Consider the following 15960-nt stretch of genomic DNA (forward strand, 5'->3'; position numbering starts at 1 on the left):
TAATAGCTACGTGCACGTACAGAAACTATAAGGCTGAATTGTTCCTTTGATTAGAATGGAACTACGTAATACTGCGGTAAGACTACAATAGATCATTGAGCGTTCATCACATGGCTCCCCTGAAATTTGTTCATTAATAGATTTCACTTCTTGACTTAAAACTAAGAAATTAATATTCAACTATCTAAACTTATCTAGAGTCCATAGATAGTGTTCATGGCTTCTCGGTGGGGAGTTCTCCCGGTCTCTCCTCTACGTCACTCCAGCTCATCAGGAAAACCAGCTTGTGTATGGGCCTCTCCAGGAAACGCGGTGGATGGACACGCACCCCCTTTGCGTCGATAGATGGGTCAGCAAGGGTTACCTGCACCCTGCGCACATGACCATTCTTGTCGGGATAAGTTCTTGTAACTCTTCCAAGCTCCCAGTGGTTTCGCGCGAGGGAATCATCTTTGATCAGCACAATGTCATCGACGTTGAGATCTCGCTGTGGTTTCAACCATTTCTGCCGTAGCTGCAAGGACTGTAAGAATTCCTTCCGCCAGCGGGACCAAAACTCGTTTGACAGATGTTGGACTCGTCGCCACCGTTTTCGCGAGTACTTATCGGCATCTTGAAAATTCCCTGGAGGAGGAAGCACTATCTTCGATTTCATGGTGAGAAGGTGGTTCGGAGTGAGGGGCCTGGGTGCGTCTGGGTCCTGTAGCCCGTCTACTGATAGTGGTCGGCTGTTGATGATTGATTCGGCTTCACACATAAATGTGTGAAGAGATTCGTCATCAAGTTGACTTGCGTTGTTACTCAGCAGCGCAGCCAATACGTTGCGAACACTTCTAATCTGCCGTTCCCATACGCCGCCCATGTGGCTAGCTGACGGAACGTTCATCTTGAAGCTGAAGTAATCGCAATTCTGTTGTAACATCTCCGTGCTGATCTTAGAGTGGTCCAGCTCACTCAGGGCTTCTTTGAGCTCATTACGGGCGCCTACAAAGTTGGTGCCTTGGTCACATCTAAGCTGACGGATAGGACCTCGACGGCAGATGAAACGACTAAGCGCGTTAATGAAAGAATCTTTGTCGAGGCTGTGGGCGACTTCAATGTGTATGGCTCTTGATACCATACAGGTGAAGAGTGCACTGTATCTCTTCAATTCTTTTCTTTTTTCTTTAATGATCCAGGGACCAAAGAAGTCCACGGCACAATAGGTGAACGGCGGTGCTGGTTCGAGCCTGTCTTCGGGCAGGTCTGACATTTTCTGGGACTGGGTGGACCCACGCATCTTGCGGCATTTCACGCAGTTGTGGATACAATGGGATACTGACGAACTGCCACCGATTACCCAGTAACCACTGGATCTTAGCTCGTTGAGGGTGGTTGTTCTGCCTTGGTGCAAACACCTCTCATGGAAGTAGTTGATTACGAGCTTGGTGATGTGGCTGTTTCTTGGTAGTAGGGCTGGAAATTTAACTTCATCTGTCAGGTTTGCCTGTCTTATGCGACCACCAACGCGCATGATGCCGTGCTCGTCTATGAATGGATCAAGCTTCTTAAGGTTTGAGGACCATTCACTCTCTGGAAGGGCTTTGTGCTTGTCCTCTGGCTGCTCTTCTTTCTTTGACAGGATATCAATTTCTTTCTTGAAACTGGCTGCCTGGGCGGCCCTTATGATGACAGCTTCTGCGGACTGTAGCTCTTCCACTGATAGGGACGTAACTCTCGCTGCCTACTTCTTTGCGGTGAGTTACTGGATTTTCTTCGCCTGACGATCTCCTTCTTTCTTGTGAGCGCTTCTTCAGTTTTCTTAAGTAACGCAGGCATAGCGCGACAGATCTCTTTGCACGGAACCAGTCCGAGAAGTACTTTATGTGTTCTGTTAAGTATAAGGGAACTTCGGGAGCGGATACTGTTGCCATGGTAACGGACCCTTTGACTTCAGGATCTTGCTCACGCGGTTCACAGCGAACATCTTCTTGAGTTCTCATAGTATCAGGCCACTGGTCTTCGCTCTTCCATAGAAACTCTGGGCCACAGATCCACTTTGAATTCATTATCTCTCGGGCACAGACACTGCGTGATCCCTCATCGGCACGATTTGACTTGGTCTCCACGTACTTCCATTGTTTGGGAGAGGACTTGTCGTGGATTTCTTGAACGCGATTGGCAACGTACACGTGGAATCTTCGTGACTCGTTTGAAATGTAACCGAGAATGACTTTACTATCGGTCCAGAAGATTTCTTCGACATTTTCAAGGCGTAGTTCCTTTCCCAGTTGAGTGCTGACCCTTACAGAGATCACAGCTGCGGAGAGCTCAAGCCTCGGGATAGTGACTGTTTTGAGCGGTGTAACTCTCAACTTTCCGATCACAAATGAGCAGTGGATCTTGTATTGGTCATCAGTGAGTCGTAGGTATGAACATTGCCCATACCCCTTGTTACTCGCGTCAGAGAAGTGGTGGAGTTCTGCTTTGATCACGTGACCAATTTCTTTAGGCTTGTAGCATCTTGGGACCGACAAATCTTGTATGTGTTGAAGGTCTGCTCTCCACTTCTCCCATCTTGCCTTTACAGCGTCTTGTACAGGATCATCCCAGCCAGTGTTTTCTTTGCACATTTCTTGTAAAATCTTCTTTCCTTCTAGAAGGACAGGAGTGACGAATCCCAGTGGGTCAAAGATGGAACTGACTGTGGATAGTATCCCTCTCTTGGTACATGGCTTGTCTTTCAGCGTTATCCGAAAGTTAAAGGAGTCGTTTTCGATGCACCATTGGACTCCAAGTGCACGCTCCACTGGCAGAAAATCTTGATCTAGGTCCAGATTCTTGATATCTTCAGCTCTGGCTTCAGTTGGTATGCTGTGGATCACTTCTTTGTTGTTGGAAACGAACTTGTATAAGTTGAAGCCCCCTCTCTTGCACATCTCTTTAACATCTTTGATGAGCTTCACGGCTTCGCCTACGGATGGTACGGACTTAAGACCGTCGTCTACGTAGAAGTCATCCCGGACAAAGTCAGCTGCCGCGGAACCAATTTCCTTCTCATTGTCGTTGGCAGTGGACTTCAAGGCGAAATTTGAGCAACCTGGTGAGGATGTGGCTCCAAACAGATGTACTGTCATCCGATACTCTTTGGGTTCTTTGGAGGTGTTGCCATTTTCCCACCAGAGAAAGCGTAACAGGTTTCTGCATTCTTCGTTAACCTTCACCTGGTGGAACATCCCTTCGACGTCAAACATGAAAGCAATGTTCTCCTTTCGAAATCTGCACAGGACGCCAGTTAGATTGTTGGTCATGTCCGGTCCTTATAGGAGATGCTTGTTTAAAGAGTCCCCTTGAAACTCAGCGGAGCAATCAAAGACAACTCGTATCTTGTTAGGCTTCTTAGGGTGATATACCCCATGATGTGGAATGTACCATACTTGCTGGTTGCCTTCTTCTTCATTTAGTGCTGGGACTTCTTCGACATAACCATTTTCAATGACCGTGTTCATGAAGTTGACGTAATTGTTACTATACTTCTTATCGGACGCCAATCTTCTCTTTAGGTTCTTTAGCCGATGGAGAGCCATCTCTCTATTGTTTGGCAACCTCAAGTTCCGATCCTTTAGAGGTAGGGGCATTTCGTAATGTCCATCTTCTCGATGATATATGCCTTCAGTGACGATCTTCAGAAATCTCCGATTTTCTTGGGAAAGTGCTTGCCCGTCCGTGTTTCTTTCAGAGAAGTCTAGTTCAAGCATTTCCTTTACTTGGAAGGGGTTCAAGATTTCCTTGGCTTGAGAACTAACTGCAAACTTGCTGTGAAGACTTTCGGGATCTCCAACTTCTTGAGTGATAATCCGGTTACAGGTCACTTCGTTCTCTTCAACTCCATCTTGCGTGTCTTTAACTGGCGTAACTGGTCCGATAATTCCCCATCCCAGCAGGGTTCTGATGGCGTATGGATCATCCGCCTTTCCTGTTATCACCTCTCTTGGCTTGAGTGCTCGAGGGCAGTTACAGCCAATGAGAAGGCCCACTTCTACCCTTTCTTGATAAGGTGGGATCTTGTCTTGAATTCTTTGCAGATGTGGCCACTTGTTTGCTGTCCCGGGTCGAGGAATCTGGTTTCTCCTGGAGGGAATTGCATCACGCGAGTACACCTTTGGGAGCTCCACTTGCACTCTTTTGTCGTATCTCTCGACCAATAAGCCATTTACTTTCTGGACAGGTATCTCAGCCTTTCCATGCATTGTGTAAAGCTTCAGGTTGATCTCTGGACCTTCAACGCCGAGCTTCTTTAATACGGAGGATTTAACAAACGTAGTATCACTAGCGTTGTCCAGGAGCGCATACACCAACACTTCGGACTGTGGGCGGTCCTTGTGATGAAGCCACACGGGGAGAATCATGGAATTAGTCAGGTTGCCGTCTGGCGTGTTGGAGCAATTGCTGACTGCTTCCAGGGTTGTGGCTTCGCTGCCACCGTCATACTTCGGAGATTCTTCTTTGTTCCTTGAATCGTCGTGCAAGGACGAAGGATGGGACTTTCCACACACTCCACACTTCAGTCTTGTCGCACAAGCCCTTGAGAGGTGTCCACCGTTAAGGCAACCGAAGCAAAGGCCGTTCTTCCTTATGAAGTCCATGCGATCTGGTAGGCTTCGCTTCATAAACTCTGGGCAATCATCCAGGCAGTGATTTCCTTGGCACGAAGGACAGCGTCCTTGCGATCGTTTTGATTTATTCTTATTCGCCTCTGGCCTTGTAGAAGTTACCAGGCTGTTCGCTGAGGGAAAACGTCTTGTGTTGTGACCTCTGTTGTCACGCGGCGTAGTACTCGTGTCACATGACTCCTTATTTCGCTCTCGCTTTAAGGGGTTGGGAGAGAAGACGGGATCAGTTGCTAATTCAGCCTCCAACTTTACAAATTCCACGAGGTCACTGAAAGAGACGATGTCCTTTGTCTTTTCTCTCCGATCGCGTGCGTAGCGGCACCACTTGACACCGCAATAAGACGGAAGTTTTGCGCTGATTTGGATGAGCGTTTCTGTTGAGTTTAGCTCGCCCATATACTGCATAGACTTCATAGCCTCTCTGCAACGGATCAGGAAGTCGGAAAGTTCTTGAATTCCCGTGCTGTCTCCATCGCGAACCCTTGGCCACGCGCGTAATCGAGAATTGAAGCTTTCAGCGACATGATAGGGTTCTCCAAATCTTTGAGCTAACAACTTCTTTGCTTGCTCATAGCCATCGCCTGTATTCATCGCTACGAAGCCTTTGATCACGTCATTAGCCTTTCCGGTCGTGTACTTGCTGAGGAAGAATAATCTATCTCTACTTGCTTCTACTTTACTCTCGATGATTGTCTCGAAGGCTTGTATGAAAGCAGGATAGTCCATAAAGTTTCCGCTGAAAGTAGACGGTTCCTGTACCGGCAAAGAACTGATTTGTTGCTGCTTTGCAATCGCGGCGCTAAGTTCCATTTGTTTTTCTTGCAATTTAATTAGTTCTTTAATCGCGCTTTCATTTAGACTACTTGACTCTTGGTTCTGTCCGTTTTCGACCTTTAAGTTTGGTTTCACTTCTGCCGAGTACGAGGGCTCCATTTGTGAAGGGTCTAATTTCGGTATAAATGGCGGAGAATAAGGGTTCATCTTGATTTGTTTTCCGTTTTCTTGATAAGTGAATTTGACATCATTCTTGTTATCTTTGTGGTTATCCTCTTGAACGGTGTTAATTGGCGATTTCTGATTTTGATCATCGGTTAATTTGAGCTCATCATTGTCACCACTCGTCTTATCTTTGCTGTCGATCACTTTGACATGGCCAATCTGCGGTTTCTGGTCAGTGTGACCGTCGGTTTCGAGGTCATAGTCTTCGTTTAAGATCCCTCTCATTGCATTCACTTCTGCCTCGGCCACAGAAATCTCCTTTAGCAATTGCAACCTTCTTATTTCATGTTCTTGGTCTAGAAACTGCCTTTCAACCTCGAGTCTTGCCTTTCGTGCCGCTGCTTCGATCCTACGTGACCGAGCCGAGACCCCAGAGGTGTTAGATTTCTTAGAGCTTCTAGATCTGGTCTCGCCAGACAGCACGGATTTTGGTTTTGGTTTCTCGATCTCCTTCTCTTCTGAATAGATTTTGTCGACAAGTTTAGTTCTCATTTCCATGAACACTCTATCCTGAAGATCGAACCAACGAGACGAGGATTCCCTTTCTTCTTCTGAGTTGAGGAATTCGTGAAATTCGTGATGAGCGTCATTGAATTCTTCTTTTATTTTGTCAATGTTATCGCGTGCGAGCTGCAAGGAAACCCACGGAGGTTGATCGCGATCCAAAAGTTCCTTAATTTTGTCCAGTTCCTTTCGCAATTTGGAGCTGCATGCCTTTTGTTTTGAATCAAGTAAATCCTTCTTATATTCGCGTCCCTTTTCAGTGGGTTTTCTTTGGCGTGAATCTTTGATCTCGCCGGACGCCACGCCCTCAAGTTCTTGACATTCCTTTGAGTTTGTGGTTTTTTCTTCGACAGGTTCGTCTTCGTTTGTTTCAATTTCTTCTTTCTCAGTTGATTTGGAACTCATTGCAAACGACACTTTAGTAGTTCATTGACAATCCAAAACACTTAAGAGGCAACGTTGATATTTTACTGTAGCGGCCGGCGACTCTCGAGTGAACTAGAGGTGTCGTGAGCCGGTGAAGACGACTTTTAAAGATAGGACTACTTTACGGGCTGACGAAATAAAGCACGCTGATGTGTAGGACAAATTGATTTATTTCCTTGACACCAATTGCGATAATCGTTGTTTAGCCGTTAACTGAAATTTGATTAAAAATAAAGCATAAGCTACTAAAGAAACAGTTCTTCTTGCGAGCATTGAGGTCCACGTGATACTTATGTACTTAACTTACACTAAACTGCGACGAAACTAGAAAACTAACCTAAACCTTATGACTGCAGGGCAGTAGAAAACAGCAAGTCTATATACGGAATTGCAATAACTAATAAGATACGATCGATAAGAAAACTAACTGAGAATTCCGTGGAAACTAACTATTAAAAGGTAAAGACAACACTTACATATCAGTCCTACGCTTGCCTCTAAAGGTAGACTGCTTTGGCTTCACTAGGCGGTCACTTTTAACTTCTTCAACTTAGGTGACTTGCGTTCGTGGTGAAAGCGAGGATACAACAGACAAATCTAATAGCTACATGCACGTACAGAAACTATAAGGCTGAATTGTTCCTTTGATTAGAACGGAACTACGTAATACTGCGGTAAGACTACAATAGATCATTGAGCGTTCATCACAATTACTGACCTCAAATGAATGACGAAGATTGTGGACTCCCGATTTACAGGATAATTCAAATGATTTTAGTGTAGTCAATCGGCTTTCAATAGTGACTTCCGGTAGAATGGGGCCGCTACCACTCAGTTAATATTCAAAAGATGTAAACATTCAAAACAGTCGATTTATCCCTCACAGAATGTTTTCTTGATGCTCCTAGCCTTAGTTTGATGTCAAATAAATCTATCTTTCACGACTAAAAGTCGAGGTCAACCATAAAAAAGCCACTTGTGCTTACATTTTGATGTAGGCCAGGTTACATAGCATGTCGAGAGATAGTTCCCATGCACTTAACACTGAAAGCGGGTCAGTGGACTCTGGTCTGGATGGTCCAGGGGGCAAGTCATCCCAGCTGGAGGAGCCTCTTTGATGACTACCTCCTGTTCTCTGGAAGCGGCGCCTTGGCATGGGAGCAGCCGCTGTCGTCGTCATCGTTGTCGTCGTCATCGTCCTCATCCCAGATGGAGATGTTCAGCCTATTGAAAGTACTGGCCATAAGATGGAAGGTCTCTGGGGAAAGCAAAGAAGCCTCGTCAACCACCACATGTCAAACTTGTTCAGCTCAAAGTTCATGCCACTCATCACCTGCTTATTGACTGGGATGTCAAAGGTGGCATGAATGGTTTCCACCTCCAGATCTGACCCGAAGATGGCTCGGTAACCCTGGGCGACGAGGGCCACTGGTGCTACCAGGAGGACTTGTGACTTGTGCTGTGGGGCATGGTGGATGGCGGGTATGAGGACCTGCGACTTGCCAGTACCAGCCTTGCCTCACAGCACATGGTACTTGGCCTAGGGACGTGACGTAGGCCACGATGGTGGAGACAAAGCTCTCTTGATGGGCCTCCTGCTCGAACTGGCTGGCAATCTGGGCTCTGGTAGTCCACTCCTGTGGACAAAGTGGCAGCATCTGACAGAAGTGGCAGACGCTGAGAGGCATGGTGTACTCCTCCCAGTGGCAAAGATCCTGGCAGTCCCGGCGGGGAAGGTGCATCAGAAGATGCTGGAAGAAGTAGATAGGGTTAAGGATGGACACTAACTTAAAGGGGAGCTTAGGCCTATTTTAAGAGAATTTCATATCGATAATTATATTACCTGGAGTATTTTGGTTGACATAAATCTTACCCACATGAAATATTTTTATTCAAAAATCAATCCAAAGTTTCATGAACGACCCACCACCTTGATTTTGGAATGCGGTAGCTGAAACAGTCAGTGGAACGTTAACTGATGTCATATCGTAAAACACAATTGTGCGAGGTTCATGGGTTTTTCAGTCGCAAAACTTCAGTAGCTCAGCTCATGAAATATTTATGTAGTTTTGTTTCCATATAATCTCGCTGTGGAATAATGATAATGGTTCACTGCTGTGTGCCTGGTTGTATTAACCATTCATCTAGGATGTCTAACATACGTTACCATCGCATTCCCAATGATAAAGAATTACAAAAAACTTGGTTAGCGAGGATCACAAGGGATAATTTTTCTCCATTACGAAACTGTTATGTGTGCAGTAAACATTTTACCAATGATTTCTTTGAAACGGACTTGAAAGCACAATTAATGCCTGAGCTAAACGTCAAAAGACATCTTAAATTTGATGCGATACCCTCGTTTTCTTTTGGACCTGAACCGAAGAAACCTAGAATAAGAAGAATAAGAATTCTGTGGAGTACACACAAAAGGGGATCACACGAGATTGCATCACGCATGCACACATCAGTTTTTTAAGCTCAAATGTGAATGTCGTCCAGAAGTGCATAAATGCAGCAAGTCCCCTCTTGCTGCGGTTGGTGTAAGACCGCTGTGTTAATGTAACAGGGTATAATTGAACACCATGCTATGGGCGGGGATCAAATGTAACAGGGTGGGCACGTGATCCCCTTGTTGCAGTAGGTGACTCATAGAATTCCAATCAAACTTCAACTTACAGATAAGTCTCGTTTAATTTTTCAATTCTATTTCGTCACCACTGCCACACGGATCCCATGAGACTTCAAAGCCCAGACATTCACATGAGAAATAGTATATAACAAACAAAAATTTAATCATAACATTGTACCTATGTGTGTACAATAGGTCTGAATAAGAGAACAACAAATGTTACATGCATATGGGCAGACAGGACAACATGCAAACTGTCGGCACCCACAGTCTATGGGTTTGTAAAGTGCATTCTAGATAATCAATGTGCAACACAAGTGGCAAAACCACCATTCCCTTGGAAGGGCTTGTTGTAGAATCTATCAAATGTTCTCTCTGAAAACCAACCAGCAGTATCTAGAATTTCCTTGATTGGAACAGATACATTTTTCGCTTTCGAAGCAGCTGCTGCCCTGGTACTGTGAGGTTTGAAGGTGTTAACATCAACACCAGCACCTGCCATTACAGAACGAATCCACCTTGATATGGTATCTTTACAGGCCCGGTGATGTGGTTTCACATGACTAAGAAAAGGTTTTGTTCTGTGTAGATATTCTTTCAAATGAGTAAAAACACAGAGAGATTGGTCTTCAGTGTAGGCTTATAAAAGCACTGAAGGTACCTTGTATCCAGGTCTACTTTGTTTTATGTGCTCTGGTAGGGTGAACTCAAAAAAGTTATCCCCTTCTTTCATAAACTGGATGTCTAACATGTGGAGACTTTGTCCTCTTTGTGCATATATAAGTGCAATTGACATTGTCGGTTTTAGAGTCAAGGATTTTAGACTTGAATCCGTTGGTTTGGACAACGATGACAAATAAGAAAGGACTAGGTTTACATCCCATGTAGTGCGCTACCGTGGCATTGGTGGGTTGCTCTTGTAGATGCCTTTCATGAAGCAGGAGATGATGGGATGGCTCCCTATGTTCACATTGTCCGTGGGAAGAATGACAGCAGATAGTGCACTTCTTGCATTGTTTATAGTTGTGTATGACAATCCTTGTTCATGCAGACTGACTAGGAAATCTAGCACTGTGTTCAAAGGTGGATTGTATGAATTAACTTCTCGTTTAGAACAAAAGTCATGCCACTTCTTGAGATAAGGGGCATATTGTTTTTGGGTACCAGTAGACCAAGACTGAAAGATGATGTTGGTAGCTTTGCTTAAAATAGCTCGCTGGCAGAAGGATTCCCTGATACTTTGCAAGTTATCAATTGCAACTGCTTGCTGAGAGGATGAGATGAACTGCATTGCTGTGAGGCTGGACTAGAACAGTGTCCAACTGGGGAAGAACTAGGGGGTAGTCTGTTAGAAGGTTCAGTAGAAGCGTAAACCAGGGTTGTGTTGTCCAGAGTGGAGCAACGAGGAGTCCTGTTGATTGGTCTTGTTCGATCTTCTGCAGGCAGTTGGCAATGACACGAAAGGGTGGGAAGGCATAAAAGTAATGAGGTTTCCAGTCCATGAAAAAAGCATTAATAAACTGTGTTCCAGGGTCAGGTCTCCATGAGACATATTGAAGGACCTTAAAATTAAGTCTGGAGGCAAACAAGTCAATGTCAAATGGACCCCACCGATCATGTATGGCATTAAAGGCCTCCTGCGACAAGGACCATTCTGTCGAGTCTCTTAGTGCTCTTGATTCCTTGTCAGCTTGAATGTTATCAGACCCTGGGATATGAGTGGCACTTAGCCAGATGTTGCGTTGTATGCACCATTTCCATATAATGGTTGCCATGTCATTACATGGAATTGATTTGATACCCCCCATTGCATTGATATATGACACAGTACTGGTGTTATCAGATTGAACAAGAATGTGTTTCCCCATTAATAACACTACAAAGGGATTGTAGGCCCAGTAGTACCACTTTCAGTTCAAGATAGTTAATGTGGTTTCTTTGTTCCTCAAGACTCCAAAGTCCCCCAGTGGAGTTATTTCCACAGACAGCTCCCCAACCCTTATTAGATGCATCAGTGGTAAGCATGAGGTCAGGGTTTCCATGGCTAGGAGCTTTAGAGGCATGTGGGACATTGTTTACCCACCAAGTCAGTTCTGTCCTAGATGGGGTAGACAGGGTCATAATGGCATCAAAATTCCCCTTGTTGTCACGGAGTGCACAAATTTTGTCAAGCTCCAAATGCCTGTAATGCATTTCTGCAAATGCTGGGAAACTGGAAACAAGGAAGCCTATGACCTGAACAACAGTACGGATAGTGGCTGTCTTTTGAAGGAGCAAATTTTCACAAGCGGATTTGGCCTTCATGGCTTTAGACTCATTGAGAGTTACAGTCATGGTGATACTGTCCAGCACAAAACCCAAAAGATCTATTTTTTTCTAGGGGTTGGAGCACAGACTTCACAGGGTGTACAGTGAAGCCAAGTTTGGTAAACAAACTGACAGTATCAAATACATTTCATTGACATGAGTAAAAAGTCTGACCAATGAGAAGTGAATCATCAATGTGCCCCATACATGTATGTCCATTAGAACGTAGATGTGCATAAACCGGCTTAAGGATTTTTGTGAAAATCCTTGGGGCAGATGACAAGCCATTAGATAGGCATGTGAATTGGTAGTATTTCCCTTTCCATTCAAACATAAGGAATTTCCTGTCCTCCTCTGCTATGGGGATAGAATAGTAGGCATCTCTGAGATCTACCGATGCCATAAAGCATCCAGGTCGGATGAGCTTGAGGGTAGTTCGGGACGTATCCATTTTAAAATGATGGTAATCAACAAATTCATTGAGTGGTTTCAAATTAAGTATCATCCTGTGAGTGCCATCCTTTTTAGGTCGAATGAAAATATTTGAAATAAAACTATCAGGTGTATGGTTCACCAATGTAAGAATTTCCTTACTCACAAGTTTAGCAATTTCTGCATCAATGATATTGATTTCCACTGGTGAGAAATGGATTTTGTTACGCCTGGCCATTGGCTTCAGGAACTCAGCCTCAAACTCTATATGGTGATGCTCTATGGCATCCAAAGTAATGGGGCCATTAGTCAATGATTCCCACAATGGCAAATGGTGTTTCACCTGCCCTGCTTTGAAATTTTCAACACTTTTGTGCAGGTCCTCTAAATTAATATTTGTGGTGGAATCTATTTCCCTTAGCTGTTGTTCTACTGGGCCTTTGGGAAGGTCTTGTTCACCTTTGTCTGACGGGTTGTTGCTCGGCCATGCCCTAAAAAAGAACAGCATTTGAACTCATTTAGACAATCTGATGGTCAGTCATAAGGCTTCAGTCATAAGGCTGCTCTTTCCAGTCAATAAATCCCAGATTTCTTCATTCACCAGGGTTGGTGTGAGATATTTGCAATTTGCAAGTGGCGGATATTTCTCGCCTCTCTCTTTCACTGAATCTTGGGACAAAGGAAGATTCGGGGTTTTTCCAGAGCCTTGGTCATCCAGATCTAATGAATTACCATCCACCAAGAACAACTCTGGCCTCTGCTGTTAACCACTCTAGGCGAAGAAAAAAGCAATCATTAGCATTGGATGAAGAGGACACATTACGTGATAACGATGAAGCTGAAATTGAGAGTGTTGACAAGAACGAGCACCATCTGAACGGCAAGAAAAGAAAGAAAAAACAAATGTCCTCCTACAAATTGTCTGAAATCATAGTTGCTAAAAGGATTAAAATGAGAACTGAGTTGCTGGCACTTGCAAGTGAACAGAAATTAGAAGGCAAAACTGACATTGCAGAGTTTATCAACAGAGGTTCTAAGGTGGTTGCTGAAATTTTAGAATCAGCCTGGGAAATGGAAGATGCCCAGAAAACTCTTGAACGGCAAAGGAAGAGTAGGTTACAGCTATTACAAGAGGCCAGACTGAGAGAATGTGTCGAGAACTGTAACAGCGATTGGTTAATCTGTGCACGCGAAGTGTTAGAGCAAAAAGGGAGTTGAAGAGAGCTATTTTGCTGAGCAAGTTTATGAACTTTTAGACAAGGGTCATGGAAAATACAGAAATGTTATGATCATCGGAGTTGCTAATTGTGGGAAAACATTTTTACTTAACCCACTGAATGTTATTTATAACACATTTTCGAACCCAGCCTCTACAAGTTTCACTTGGGTGGGAGCAGAGAAGGCAGAGATTCTGTTTTTAAATGTCTTCACATGGACACTGGCAGTTATACAATGGCATGATTTTTTACTTCTTTTGGAGGGTCAGCTTGTGCACATACCAGCTCCTAAATCCCATTACGCTAAAGACATTGCTTTTACTAGAGATACCCCGATTTTTACCACTGGAAAGAATCCGATTGTTTTTGTTAAGAACAGGGCGCTGGATGACAAACAAACAGAGATGATGAATGTGCGGTGGAAAATATTTCGTTTCCACACACAAATCCCCCAAGAGAAGCAAAAGCAGCTACGTCCTTGTGGCAAATGCTTTGCCACCTTGATTTTGAGACCACAGGGGGACGAGTATCTGTAAAAGCTGACAATTTACTGCGATTGACCATGATTGACCACGATTAATCATAAGGGTAAAAAAAGCCAAGGAATCTGTATTGTTTATTCCTGTGGTTAATTGTGGTTAATTGTTCAAACTAATACTCTACACTTCTTTTCAACTCTTTTAATGGGTTGTCAATTGCAAAGACATCACGTCTACATGCTGCACATCTGAAATTCATATTGTAATATAAATATGAAGAAATACCATGCATGAAAAAAACTGTTCATTGTACATTACGTAACATTGTTAGAATGTCACACCTTGTCATGCAAAACTTAAACTTCTATACTTAATGTAACGGTGTCCATAACAAGGAATTAAGAGGGTTTCGTTAGTTTCATGGAATATAGCGGTTATCGATATTTGGTACGTGAACCTTTGTTGCCAATGATTGCATCAATTCTCTTGTTCATTGATGCGATTGTACTATCAATGAAAGTATGGTCAAGCTTTTTGAATGTTTCTGCAATGCGTGTTGAAAATTGTTTGTACGTTTTATAGCTGATGTTCTTTTTGATAGCATCTGCTTCTAATATTCTTTTAATGATGTTGAATATGTTTTCAATGGGATTTAAATCTGGATGGATTTAAATCTGGACTACATGGAGGAATAGCTAGTAGCTTTGCACCTACTCTCTTCAATGCAGCACGAGCCAGTGCACTGTTCTGACTCGGGTCACCATCTTGAACAAACAACTTAAAAGCTTTCTGCAATTCTCAAAACGTACATTGGAACTTGCGTTCGATGAGTGTCTTAAAGTCTCTCCTGTTTAAGGAGTTTTATTGTTCACAGAGAATAACTCCTTTCCCATAGCTAATTGCGACAAAAAATTTCTCTAAATGCCCTCCTGATCCGCAGTGCACACCCTTTGCAGTACATCCACAAGCTGATTCTTCCTGCGGCTTACACCGTATCTTTCCTTTCGGGGCGCGTGCTTGATCATAGGGGTTATGTTTGTGAATAAAACTCACCTCATCTAGGTAAAAGGCAATTTTCTCTGTCCAAACATTCCTGTTGTAGTCTTTTCTCATTACTTTCGCAAATTTTACACGTCTTTTGAAGTCTGCGTTTAGTAACACACCCTTCTTTCTACTATTTAGGTAACAATAGCCATTTGAATGAAGGAACCATTGCATAGTGCGACAGGAAACTTCTCTCATCTTGAAACCCGCTCTTTCCTTTAAGCTTTTTACAGTGAAATTCCTGTCTTCCTCGCGTAAAGTGGCGATGTGCCTTAAAACGAGACATTCTTGACGGGCGCTTAATTTCCGTGGTCATCCTGCTAATTTCCTTTTGTCTGGCATGCAACTTCTTTGCATTGTCTTTACCTCTTTCAAAATCCTATAGACTGTGGACCGACTAAGACCAAACCTCTCCATAATTTCACATTGTCTCATCCCACTATACTTTTGAACAATGGGCACAAATACTTGAGTTTCTTCTGGGATTTTTCCTTGGAAAACCATATTGCACAAATTTTTTGAACTTCTCAACGCTTTTATCACATCACCACAAAATTACATAATCATCTGTCATTATCGTGTCCTAATTACTGCCTATTACCCACCGCAATAAATCAAAAGTGTAGATTAAATGGTAAGATAAAAGACTCGTGATGAAGCTTTATTTTTAAGGCATTTAAACCATTGCACTTTGGACAATCGGCGACAAAATTGTTGACACATTCACCTTTTTAACCCCCTATTTTGTTGATGTGATCTCTTTTTGTCCCCCTAGCTTGTTCTTTCAGTTCAACTGGCAGCTTAGAAGATTAACTCTGCTAGGGAAAGTTACGGTTAGTAAAAGCTTAGCTGCATCTTCGCAATCTTATCTGAAAGAAATACATCAAGTTCTGTACAATTTTCTGCAGGATGGGAGAGGGCATAAAATTAAAAGAAGTGTGATGTCAAACGAATATAAAGATGGTGGATTAAAAATGTTAGACATTCGAACCTTCAATCATGCTCTGAAATCAAAATGGGTAAAGAAGTATCTTGATGACAACAATCAAGCAAAATGGAAACTATTTTTTGACTTTTTTATTAAACAACATGGTGGTAAATTACTTCTGGCTGGTAATTTGAAGCAAGCTGATGTAGCTGGTTTAAACATTCAGGACAAGGAAGTCATCGAAATCTGGTCAAATTTAATCCGTGAAGAAAACCCAACACGCTTCGGCAATGCGCCAATTTGGTACAACTCCCTTATAAGAATTGAAAACCGGCCAACC

At 43.4% G+C, this 15960-nt stretch overlaps 2 protein-coding genes and 1 pseudogene across 3 annotated transcripts in view; 1 reads left to right on the plus strand and 2 right to left on the minus strand.

Moving 5' to 3' along the window:
* LOC145485005 (uncharacterized) overlaps nucleotides 1–15960 on the plus strand; it is a 105088-nt pseudogene that overhangs the window by 53473 nt on the left and 35655 nt on the right. The window lies entirely within an intron of this gene.
* LOC145485637 (uncharacterized) lies at nucleotides 215–1513 on the minus strand. The gene has a single exon (XM_081464274.1). The coding sequence runs from the start codon at nucleotides 1511–1513 to the stop codon at nucleotides 215–217; it is 1299 nt and encodes a 432-aa protein (XP_081320400.1).
* Nucleotides 1626–3290, minus strand: LOC145485638 (uncharacterized). Its single transcript, XM_081464275.1, has one exon. It carries the CDS (start codon nucleotides 3288–3290, stop codon nucleotides 1626–1628), a length of 1665 nt encoding a protein of 554 aa, XP_081320401.1.

This window comes from Orbicella franksi, chromosome 4 (genome assembly GCF_964199315.1).
Source record: "Orbicella franksi chromosome 4, jaOrbFran1.1, whole genome shotgun sequence".
Classification (NCBI taxonomy): Eukaryota; Metazoa; Cnidaria; class Anthozoa; order Scleractinia; family Merulinidae; genus Orbicella; species Orbicella franksi.

Coding starts and splice junctions, on each gene's coding strand:
- LOC145485638 (XM_081464275.1), bottom strand. CDS start 3,290: ATGACCAACAATCTAACTGGCGTCCTGTGCAGATTTCGAAAGGAGAAC.
- LOC145485637 (XM_081464274.1), bottom strand. CDS start 1,513: ATGCGCGTTGGTGGTCGCATAAGACAGGCAAACCTGACAGATGAAGTT.